Genomic DNA, 13,245 nt, shown 5'->3' on the forward strand with positions numbered 1-13,245 from the left:
GCTCTCGTTCGCGAGCCATTGAACGGGCGGGCGGGGGCGGGGGCGCGGGTCGATCGCGGCGCAGCTCGCGCCGGCTCAGGGCGGCCGAGCGAGTGTTGTACGTGATGGCAACTGTGATGACCCGGAGGGCGGCGGCCGGTGGACGGCTCCCTGGGACGGCGAGCTCGTGAGAATCGGCGGTGCACGATCGGCGGGTTTTTGGCGTGAGGGGACCGGCGACCGGCGGCGCGCGGAGGCTGTCCACGGCTCATGCGGATTTTGCTGGGAAGGAGCGGGCGATGACGAAGCGATGAAGGAGCTGGCGATTTGGCAAATTATCTCGCTTTTGGGGATCCACGAAGCTTAATTAGGAAAGACAACTAGAGACTTATGATTTGTTGCACATCTACAGACCTTCATTTTTTGTAAATATAAACTGCTGCTAAAATCTTGCGTATTCTATAAAACTCCTTCCAAACAATATAACCGAAGCCTTGAGCACATGCTAGCCGTAAGGACAAATTTCCAACGCCTGGCAGCTTACCCTCGGCTTCTCTCTCCTCCCTCTGGTCTCCTCTCTCTCCTCTCAACTCTGCCTACCATATGGCACACATATACTATATATATATATATATATATATATATATATATATATATATATATATATACTCCCTTTAAAAGTACAAGTTTAGGAAAATATTTTTATGGTCAATATTATCCTTAATTTTTTTTAAATATTATATTGTTATCCTAATCTATTTTAATTTTCCTATCTTCTTTAAATTTATAATTATATGATTTATCCTATCCATAACGAGACTTAACATGTTATTGGATAAAGGTGATATGTTTGATATAATTTAAATTTTTTATTTATTTTAGTTTGCAAAGAAATCTAAAAAATATATGCTAGCCAGCACATAAAAAATTTGGATCTTGTATAAAATACTATCTAAGTTTTTAAATTGCAAAATCAACCCTACAAATTAAAAAATTTATTAAAACATCTTAAAAATTATAAATTTTACTTATTTCAATTCAGTGAAAAATCTAAAAAATATATGCTAGCTAAAAAGTAAAAGTTATTAACATTGGAGAAAGTAGCTTGTAAGTTTTAGAAAATGCAAAACACTCCTAAAATTCAAAATTTGTAAAAAACACCTTAAAATTTTCAAACCTATAAACACACTAAAAACCAACAAATAACTCAAACAACCCCCAAAATTTATAAAATTTATAATAAACACTCTAAACTTTTTATAAATTATAAGATAAAACCATTAAGATTGTAAAATTTATAAAAATCCTGATAATTTTCAACCTAACAGTACATTGAAAATATAGGAGTTATAAATATTCTTTGCATAATATATAATTTATAGAAAACACCCTTAAAGTTTCGAAAATTACAAACAAACATTCAAATTTAAATTTTATAAAAAACACCCTGAGATTTTCAAACTCATTAGTAAATTAAAAATATATGAATTATAAATAGTCTATAAACAATTTACAATCTATAGAAAATACCTATAAGTTTAAAAATTACAAATAACCCCTAATATTCATAATCTATAAAAAAAATACCATGAAAATTTCTAACCTATAGACACTAAAATGAATATACAAAATTACTAGCAACCCCTAAAAAATAAAAAATTTACAAAAAAAATATCATACTCGTTTTAAAAGTATAGGTTTAGAAAAAACTTTTTATGGTCAATATTACCCATAACTTTTAAAAAAAACATAACTAATTAAAAATCTATTAGATTTGAAATTTGCTAAAAAACAAACTTAAAGTTTAGTACATTGCAAATTACCCCTCCAAACTTTTATTTTTCAAAAAAAATTTGTAGTTCCTTGATTTTAATGTAATTTTTAATAGTTTTGTGTATTTGTAAATTATAAAAGTTTAGGGTGTTTGTTTTTACAATTTTAAAAACTTTTGAGGGTATTTCTTTTATAATTTTCTAAAGTTTCATTGTGTTTTTAGTGTAATGCATAGATACATCAATTAATAATGATATTGAAGAGTAAGTCGTTCTTAAGATGTATTAGGCTATAGTTAAGTATGCACATCACTATTCCTAGACAGTATAGTTTATACATGTAAAATTTTTAAACAATCTATATAGTGGTTAAAAGGTTTTTGACTTTATTATACCATTTTTTATAAATTATATTTAATGTAAACCCACCATATAATTTTAATTGTGGTCATTATAATTTTAATACGTTTAATCGATTGACTATATAGGTATATAAATCATAGATTACTTTACTTTCTCGCATGAACTAATATTTGGCACTTAATAATTTAAATTATTACTTTTAAATTATATTTATTTATTTACCTATAGGATAATACAATTTCAATTTCTATTTTTTGCTTGAGATTTATTTTATAGTTACGCGTATCAAATTAGTAACTAAAATAATAATTATTAATGCTTAAATTAGGATGCCTGTAGTTGGTCACTCACTATGAAATTTCTATGAAGATATATACCTTACTTTCTATACCTCTCTGCACTGCCCATGTATATTGTATAAATTAGTTGTTAATTTGACATATTAAATTACTTTTCCTTTGCAAAAAATTTTCTTTGCCTTTTGGATTATGTAATCACTATGTCACCATTCTAGCGTAGAAATGACCTCATTCTAAATAGCTTCAAGCCAATGTTTGAGTTAAACTGAAGTATATAGTATTGCTACTATATGTATATATTTAAAAAAAATCATATCGACACTTTTTAAACAGAAAAGAATATTCTAATTTTTGATATTATAAAAATAAAATATAGTCAATTGAGTGACTAGAAAAGGAGGACTTACATCAGAAAATTATGAATAATAAGATAAAGAGGAAAGATAATGACATTGCCAACAATATTACCAATAGAAACTACAATATAAAGTTAACCTATTTTGTGGAGCCTAACTACTAGCTATAAGCATCGAGGTTTCCATATATATACTTTATAATTTATTAATAATGATATATAATTTTATATAATAAAACCGATTTAATACTGAATAGTAATATCATTGTAAATGAGCAATTACAAAAATGTTAAGTACTAACATGTATGTATTTAAGATTTCAGGACGAATATCTTAATAACCTATTTATATAAGCACGCCCACTTTGTTACCTATTCTGTTCACTTTTCTCCTTGCTCATTCTCCACCAATTTTGTTGTCACGCTTGAAGAGAAATAAAATTCATGTCGGTGAGGTCTTCTCTCCCTCTATCCCTCGATCTCATATTTTTTTAAATTAGTTTTTTAATTCTTTTTTAATAATTTCTTGGATCCATTTCATGCTTCATTCTGTGAAGTGCCTTGTTAGATTCAATTTAAATATACTTTTATTTTAATTGTTATTTTTTCCTATTTATGGGTCAATTAATCACTAGAATGTTTAGGTCTTTTTACCCATTTCATATTTTGAATTAATAGTTTATTTTAGGAGAATTTTTAAAAAGATCACTTTTTAAAAATATTAGCAAAATTGATTGTTTTACATAATAATTAACAAAATTGACCTCTGTTTTGTCACACCATCAAGACTGGCAACAAAGAGGTCGATTTTGTGTAAAAATCATCTTTAAAATACACGGCACTAATAGTCCCGTGTAATTAGAGAACATTAATTAAAAAAATAATTAAAGTCAGAAAATACACAGGACTACCACTCTTGCGTATTTTGCAGTTAGAACTAGAAAATACATAAGACTACTATTATGTCTTATATACAATATAATTACTCCAAGCAAGTAAGTTATAATAGCATTTTCCATTCACATTGTTTGGGGTAAGATTTGATAGAGACCTTACATCAAAGAGATTTTTTTAATATTTAAAGTACATGGTGAAATATATCATAATCTCTCTCCTCTAATTTCGCAAGAAAATAATTCTTCATACTTTCAGTTTTACTTCTATGGTATGGAGAATGAGCTATAAAATTGAATGAGAATATTAGATAATGTAAATATGAGTAAAATCACAACTAAAAGTTAATGTGAATATGAGTCAAACCACAACTAAAAATTTAATGGACATATTGCAAGTAAATTCATATGCAAAATTCCTTTATGAATTGAATGATCACCCATCTTTTAAAGACTTCAAGATACTAATAAACAAAGATATTGTACTAGATCAATGTGTTTATAACTCACGTGACGATAGTCACTGTTGAAGTAAACAATGACAATATTTTATTTGAAAGAGAAATTATTGTGTTGATAATTAATCCCGCAAAAAAATTTTTTTTTTTTTTATTTTTATTCTATTTTTATCAATTTAAATAATCATAATAGTTGATCATTGCAATCTAAACTAGTACTATATATATATATATCTATTATATATAATATATATATATTATTATATATATATTATATATATTATTCGAATATATATAAAACATGATATGATGACTCTAGGATTTTTATTGAAGTATTATAATTAAACTCGCTGAGAATTGATTATCTGTGTATGCGACGTTAACGTTATGTAACATTGACTCCCACCATCTCTGCTTTTAACGCTGCCACCTCTCGAGATCACTTGTTAATCTTGTCATGTTCGCGAATTCGGGTAAGATAGGATCCCACCGATCCGTAAGTGATCTTAATGGATTTATCGACCCACCTCTTCACAATAAACACGATCGTACATCAAATTTTTTAAGTCCCACGGTGTCTAAAGCATTAAAAGACCGATTTCATGTCTCATCGCTCGGCGGTTTTTAGGAGTTATATGCTGGTCCTTTCAATCGTAGATTTCAAGGTGCCTACATTTAATTCTACATTTTGCTCTATCTGAATCAATTTTGTTAATTAGTAGATTTTTTTTATGATTATGACATGTTGAGGATTCTTAGCCCCCCCCCCCCCCCCCCCCCTAGGTTTGATTTGCGGTTGCTCGTTCTGTGACTTGAGCCAATAGACGGCCATTGTATTTATTTAATTTGGAGGTTATTTTTTTCCCTTAATCTTCTTTGAAAGTTAGTATCTTTGCGTTGGATCAAAGGGCATTTGCAGAGGATATTTTTTTTAGGAGACTTGTTCATTGTGCTAGTGTTATGTAGGTTGTTGAGATTGAAATATCAAGCAAGTATAATTTATCTAAAGTGGGGATAGGAGTTAAATGTAAGAAATAAAGGGGAGATTTTAACAGCTTTTCCTGCGATGGAGAGAGCAAATTCCAACTTTAAAGACCAGTCAGCGACACATGCGGTGGGCCAAGTGGAAACCCCGCTCTAAAATCATTGCGATGCATGAAATGTGAAGATGATGACTTCACTGATGTTGAGGAAATTAATTTTCTGTGTGTGTGTTGCTGGTCCTTTTTTTGTTTTATGGGTGAACTTATTCAGATCCCATGGCACTTCTAGCAACAGGGGTTTTCTTTTAGTTGAGAGTTTCTTATCACAACCCTTCTTCGTGGCAGAAGTTTTTACAGGTTCTCCAGGAAAATATGTTGGTCTCGCGGAAACAATTAGGGCCTTTCAGTGACGTTATTGTTTCCGTAATCAAAGAAGCAGTGCCCAATATGCCTCGATCGAGATGTATGGATCCATGGATCTATGTGTCTATATAGATCCTGTTTGTGGGTTAGAAAATGTGCCCAACTAGTAGCAACGCTAACACGCATAATAAAAGGTCTAGATTTCATACCCTAAAATCAATATATCTATTCCATTAGCACGATTGTATCTCCTATGACGTTAAGATATCTAATTTAGGAACAATCTAGAGTGCCTTGAAGTAGTTTAAACACTTTTTTAATGCAGGGTATTGTTTTTCGCTAGGATTGGTAGTGTATTTACTTATGCATTCACAATGATTGCTACATTGGTTTATATTTATTTGTGTGGTGCAAAATTGAAACATTTGTGTTCTTCATATTTGTGTTGCAACATTGTCTTCTCATTCTTAAGAACAATACTGGAGGTATAAGGAATATACACTTGTTTTCAATCTTAAGGATTAAACTCCTTAAGCATATTGATAAAAGAATCTGGAAATTGAAATAATCCTTTATGGTATCTAAATTCGCTTTTAAAGTCATGTCAACTGATCTTCATATTAAATGGAGGGAGCTAATGGTTAATACTTGAATAATGTCTAAGGTTGTCCTAGAGATGAAAATATCATCTATGTATTATAAAGAACATATGATCTTTTTCTGGAACCTTAAAATATATAAACTCATCTAAGTTACCCAATTTAAAAATCCATGCCACTATTGACAGGCTTGCTTAAGCCCATGTACTAATTTAAATTAACCGTCACTTTCTGATTCTTTTCTCCAACTACAGGTTCATCAAATTTTTTCATTTATATTACTTTCGATGATTCATGTTTTAGAAAAACAATTTCACATCCAGGGCCGGAGTCAGGACTTCATACTAGTGGTGTCACAATAATTTTTCTCTCATATTCAATATGTCAAGAATTTTTATGAGATACAAAAGGTATATTTAACTAAGTAAAATTACAGTAGTCCCCTACATGTCTTCGCATTTTGAAATCGTTGTATTATAGTCTCTTTGAAATACCACAACATACATTATTTTCATTGTAAGTTACTAAATTGTCATTTATCCATTGATATCCATTCAATTTCATAGACGATTCTTTTCACCAACCTGCAAGTGGTACCCACCTCCATTTATTTGTCCATTTTTTCTTTGCTAAATGATGCTAAGTTAATGAGATTTTGGATTTGTGCCATTTCAGATTTGGCCCATCAAGAATAAATCACAAATGGGTCACTACCCATTGCTTAATTTTGTAGTGGGTTCTCTATTGGATCAAATACTTAGGAGTTGTTTTGCTAGAGGCTGGTACACTTGACACCACCCTCTTTGAGGTGCCTCCGCCCCTGTTCACATTCATTTAGCAAATGATAATATGTTGTATAGATGCTAAAACTAAAAAGGTCCTAATAGTGTCAAAATAATCTGTAGAGCTCTTGAAGACCAAATCCTTAGCTACTAAGTTTGTCATTGTATTCTTTCAACGAACCATTTAAACCTGAATTTTAAATTTATGCATAATTCTTGTATTTTAAATTTCAGACATGTTGTTTGCTGATTTACTCTTTTTATAGTATTTTGTTACTGGGTTTTGTCATAACCCTAAACTAGCCTATTACTTGTGTGATACATGGATTTTCGAAAGAGATGACTTGATAATTTATAGGTTTGGCTATTTGGGAAGGGAGATTCTGAGTTTAAGAAAGGGAAAATGGAAAAAGACAATGAAAATGATAATAAAGGTAAAATTGTTGTCACTTGTAATTCATGCAACCAGTGACACAGATGGTTTGGTAGTTTATTAATGAGTTTTGGGTAGAGAGAGTTTGAGTTTGGTAAAGAGAAAAGAGGATAAGTAAGGAATAGTAGTAGTAACCACCACCACCATCAATGATAACAAAAACAACAACAAAAACAACAACAGTAAAAGTAAAGCAACTGCCACAACTGTTACTTGTCACTCATGCAACCATTGACAGCTATTTTACTAGATAGTAATAGATTATTTCTTATTTTATATTGGGCCTCCAAATCTTCATTATTCTAATTTACACCAATTCATTTAGTTGCTGTAAATAGCACACCTGGTTGGATTCCATCCATTTTTGTTACCATATTGTAATTAAACTCTTGAAATTAATAGATTTCGGGTGTTACTTAGAAATAGGATAAATTACATAAAATCACTGTAAGGCATAAGGTTTATACAATTGACACAAAATCCCCTAAGGTTCTAAAAGTGGCACTTTATCTCCCCTTTTTTAATATCAACATGATTAACTTGAATGCAAAATGTACTATCACTGCATATGCTAATTATATGCTGTCCAATATTATTAAAATATATAATTATTATATTGAAAATGAATGATTATATCCAAAATAAATGATTATATGACTAGAAATTGGCAAAATAGGGAGTTAAGTCACTTTTAAAACCATATGGGAATTTTGTGTCAATCATGCAAACCCTAGGGGGATTCTCTGTAATTTGCCCTTTAGGAATATGAAGATTTGAGGGCTTAATATAAAATCCAGAAAGAATTTAGCATTGAATATGTCAAAAATTTTAAACTGTTTTATTTAAACTAACTTAGTAGATCTGTGTCTGCTTATTAGAAATATGAACATTTGCATGTCCAATATAAACGTGAGAGAATTTAGGGTCCAATATGTCAAAACCCTTTAATATTCTATCAATTGTTGCTAGGATTATGCACATACCTGATGCTCTGCATTATCTTGTCACAGTGTGGATAGTTAATGGTAGACACTTTTGTTCTGCTAGTTATTTTGTCACACATAAAGTAGATTAGTATATTTGCTTATATCTAATCAACAGAGTTTGGTGATGTTGTTTTCAGGGACAGCTACTGCAGGGGGTAAACATCTCAATCTGTAAGTTAACAAACCAGTTTAGAATATTGCCCTTTTGTAAGTAGAGTATTATGTACTGTTCAACAATTAATAATAATAACAATCCATATTACTCTCTGTATGCTTGGCAGCAACAGCAGCGATGTTAAGGAGGATTGTGCCAAGATCCGGAAAGCCTGTTCCTTTTTGGCAGAGGGTTCTCTCAGGGAAGATTTCCACCTCTTCATCTACCAATCCTTGCCATTTTTTGAGCAAACACCATTGGCGTCCTGAGCTGATTGGATTGCAGCAGTCAGAATGGACATCAGAGTCCTCCCATTCCTCTTCATCATCCTTGTTACCCATCTCGGTCATGGCATTGCTTGGAATTGGAGTTTCTGGATCATTACAAACATCTCTTGCTGATGGACCTCCTCCTCAATCCACATCAGAATCTGAAGCAAGCTCATGTGGAGTGGAAAATTTAGTTATCGAGGAGAGACGGAGACTAGAGGAGTTGCTAGCAAATAGAGGAATGCAACGGGGTTCATACCCACACTTTACGGTCGCTGGTAGAGGCCAGAAGGTCACCATCAAGTTCAAGATTCCTCCTTCATGTGAGGTTTCACGCCTTATTGTGGATCTCGTTTCACATCTCGGATTGAAGGCTGAGAAGGATGATAGCAGCAGCAGTTCAGAAATGCTATTGCGTGCTTGGGACACTGCAGCAGCATGGCAGGTAACTCTAACTTACCCAGAGAAAACAAAGGAAACTAATGAAACAGAGAAAAATGAGGAGAATTTATGTGTTTTGATATTTGAATCGCTTGTGGGCTCTGACTTCTGTGAGATCGAATTCATAAAGAAGGGAAAATTCAGTAATGAGGAGCTTGACGCCTTATTAAGTGCTCTAAAATTAGCTGGTGGGAGGGATGTGAAAAGACCATTAGGGAAAACTCCTAAAACCAATCAATCGAGAAGAAATAATTACGGGAATCCGCCGCCTTCACTGGAAAAGTCGGTTTCAGCTTTAGAAGCCATGGGTGTGAGAGTCTATGGATTTGATGAAACTGGTGGCATTCCCCTTGGTGGAATGATATCATGGGATAATCTTGCAGGATATGAAGAACAAAAGAGGGAGATAGAGGATAGCATACTCTTAGCATTACAAAGCCCTGAAGTATATGATGACATTGCACGTGGCACTCGTCGTAAATTTGAGACTAACAGACCTCGAGCTGTCCTTTTTGAAGGCCCTCCAGGTACAGGGAAAACCTCTTCTGCAAGAGTAATCGCCACCCAGTCAGGCGTCCCATTGGTCTATGTGCCTCTTGAGGTAATAATGTCAAAATATTATGGAGAAAGTGAAAGATTATTAGGTAATGTTTTTTCACTCGCTAATGATATTCCTGAAGGAGCGATAATATTTCTAGACGAGGTTGATTCTTTTGCTGTTGCTCGAGACAGTGAGATGCACGAAGCGACACGAAGGATTCTATCGGTTTTGTTGCGTCAGATCGATGGGTTTGAACAGGAAAAGAGAGTGGTGGTGATTGCTGCCACGAATAGAAAGGAGGATCTCGATCCTGCTCTTATAAGTCGATTTGATTCAATAATTTGTTTTAATCTTCCTGATCAAAAAACTAGGGAGGAAATTGTGTCCCAGTATGCAAAGCATTTGGATGCTTCAGAGATTGCTGAGTTTGCTTCAGTTACTGATGGAATGTCAGGGAGAGATATAAGGGATGTTTGCCAACAAGCAGAGAGACACTGGGCATCAAAGTTAATTAGAGGCCAAGTAAATGGTGATGGCAAAGGCAAAAGCCTTCCTCCTCTTGAAGAGTATCTGAAATGTGCAGAACAGAGACAGCAAGCTTTGTTTGTAGGGAGCGTCGACGGAAGTAAGGAAACCAGCTCCAGATGGAAGCCCCGGGCACTTGCTTAGAGGCATCCTAAGATTCTTGTTTTAGTTCATATTGTATATGTATTTAGGGAGATGGTTGGAAGAAAAAGGTTTTTGAGAGAGAGCATAACTTAGAAAGGGATTCGATTGATTGCTGAGCTACAAATTATATGTTTTTAGTCTATTGAATTTAGAAATTTGTCATTATATTCATAAATTCCAGTTTCTTTTTTCCTACATAGAATCGTCACTGAGACTCTGAGGGTTGGAGAGTTTGTGTATACCGTAAAAAGTTTAATGACAAGAGCGTTCTAGTCCTGGTTCAGTTCTTCGTCGTCTTCATATGGTTCATGACATTTTTTCACTCCAGGTTTTGAGCCACCGGTGAATATTACATTTTGAGGAGAATGTGCAGATGAGTTGCCACTGTAATTCGAAAAATATATATGGATGTAACTGGTGCTAATATTCGATCCCCCTTCGAACTATATATCAAAGTAGAAAGCTTGCATTGTGTTTGGACACAGAGAATGGTAAGGGAGGTGAATGATTCAAGTAAATCCAAGAGTAGGGGATGGGGGAAGGAACAGGATGAAACCGACTGAGTTTGAACAGAGAATGAGGGGGGAAAAGAAGGTACACTTCATTTGTGTTTGATTAGAGTGGAGAAGACAATGGAGGGAAAGCTAGATGTACAATTTCTTCCATTTTCGTTTCAACTCTAAACAAACACAAATTACAGTATACCTCTTCTCTCCCCATCGTTCTCTGTTCGAACTCGGTTCATTTTATTTTGTTCCTTCCTCCATCCCCTTCTTTTGGGTTTACTTGAACGAGTTGAATCATTTTCCTCCCTTCACGTTCTTGGGTTTACTTGAATTATTATCTAGACTTCCAGTAAAATATCTACTAAGATTTACGAGAAGTTTGAAATTATAAACCTCAAACCCGCACTTTGTAAAATTTCATGTTTTAGTGTACGTGCGTTAAGGGGGCGTGTCTATGTCGTGGCGACGAGACCACAGATGAAGATACAGATGCTCGGGGGCAACAATGAAATGGATGGAGGTGTCGATCAATGTCTGTAAACAAACCTGCTCGAGTTTGTTACTAGGGTTCGGAAGCATCATCACCTCATGCTATCAAGCATTTCGGTGACGAGATCCTGCTCAAGTTCTTCGCTCATGAATCAGTCAGAATTTGTTGTCATCATCTTCAGAATGATACTTGTGACGAGATCCGAAGGGGAACTAGAGATTTTTCTCCCCCTTTCACTGGGAAATCTTGTCTCGCCAAGAAAATTGACAGGCATGCAGCTTGTATAGTTGAGTTAGAAGGGAGTATTTTCTGGGTACAGAGATGGATCAAAGTGTATAGAATCTGGTCGGCTGTGTCAAAGTTGACGACCAATCATTTGTCTCTGCTAACTTTTAAAGATGATTGTTTTCCAATTCGAAGACGATTTATCTGTTAGATATGTCTTGCGTCAGATTTCAACAAACAATTTGAGGTAGTTAATTGTGTAATGCGATATTGTAATTGTACCACTATAATATTTTGATTGCACTCACTTTTTAGGCTACTAGCACTTATATACCCTATTGTTTCATCTACTTGTAACTTATATACACCGACTTGTATTTCTTAAATTTAGTCTATCTAACCATTAGACCAAAACTCCAAAGATATAGTGAGAATCGATGATTGTAGTTTTATATTAATTCTAACATGTGCCCACAAGTTGAACGCCTTTTTTTATGGGCTGAAACCTAGACTCATGCAGCGTTTTTAGAAAATCTGCTTTAAATGTGTGGCCGATGGAATTTGAACCCGGGTTGGTCGATACCATCTTGTTTAGTCGCTCTAACCATTATACAAGAACTCCAAAGTTATGATGATGATCGAGGATTATAGTTTTATATCAATTCTAACAGTATTTAGTAGCAAGAAAATACCTAAAGTCATTTAAACTTGCACTTAAATACCCTCACTTGATGGTAGCAGTTATATACCCTAAAGTTATTAAAACTTACCATTATATACTCTAAATTCTTTAAATCTAGCACTTTAATACCCTCAAGTTTGCATAGCTGCGGGTATTTATGTGCAAGTTTTAAAAACTGTAGGTTATTTAAGTGCTAGCTGTAAAAACTTTACGGTATTTAAGTGCTGCCAAGAAAAGTTATGGTATATAGGTGCAAGTTTAAAAAACTTTAGGGCATTTTTTTTTCTATCGAATACAAGTTTACGGTATAATATAAGTGAAAAGTAGGTCAAACCCCTTATATTTTTCCTTAACTTCCCTTGTCCCCTCTTCACTTAACTTCCCTTCCCTCGGTGGATACATGGAGAACACACCAGGCTTAGAACATGCTTGCTTGTGATTGATGTGCCCTACTTTTACTATAAGTCGTGATCTTATCACTAGTTTATTGACACAGCCATGGTTAGCTTGATCTTTTCACTAGTTTAATCACACAGTCATGGTTATAGCTTGGTTGCTACATCTCGGCAAAGAAAAAGATCAGCTGCTTTACCTTAATTTTTGCTGATAACTTAAAACTTGAACGTGCAATTATATTTACTCTCAGATTTGTCAAAAGAAAGGCAGCGGCATCTCAAGTATCTTCATGAAGATTTAGCATCCGTTTTCTCTAGTTTTTCTCTTTTGAAGCTGTAGCTGAATTGCACATCCTTAATTTATGGATATCTTGAAGAAATCTGTCGCATTAGAACCACATTGAGAAGGGAAGATTATATACACAGCATCATGAAAGATTATTCTCAAGTTAATTTCCGAAGTATATTCACCAAGATTTACCATAATCAACTTGCCACAGTAAAACTTTGTCCCCTGCTTAATACAAACTCAAATGTCGTAACTGTGAAATGGGCAATTCCTCAACCACATATTTGTTTTCAGGAAACCAAGGGCTCTAAAACGTGCA

General features: G+C 33.8%; 1 protein-coding gene across 1 annotated transcript; it reads left to right on the top strand.

Moving 5' to 3' along the window:
* LOC109849931 (vacuolar protein sorting-associated protein 4) lies at positions 5,041-10,504 on the top strand. Its single transcript, XM_020419816.1, has 3 exons — positions 5,041-5,659; positions 8,403-8,436; positions 8,547-10,504. The coding sequence occupies exon 3, from the start codon at positions 8,558-8,560 to the stop codon at positions 10,337-10,339; it is 1,782 nt and encodes a 593-aa protein (XP_020275405.1). The 5' UTR covers positions 5,041-5,659; positions 8,403-8,436; positions 8,547-8,557; the 3' UTR covers positions 10,340-10,504.

Source organism: Asparagus officinalis, chromosome 7 (assembly GCF_001876935.1).
Source record: "Asparagus officinalis chromosome 7, Aspof.V1, whole genome shotgun sequence".
Lineage (NCBI taxonomy): Eukaryota > Viridiplantae > Streptophyta > Magnoliopsida > Asparagales > Asparagaceae > Asparagus > Asparagus officinalis.

Excerpts from the sequence above, each read along its gene's own strand:
- LOC109849931 (XM_020419816.1), top strand. The coding sequence starts at position 8,558 with ATGTTAAGGAGGATTGTGCCAAGATCCGGAAAGCCTGTTCCTTTTTGG.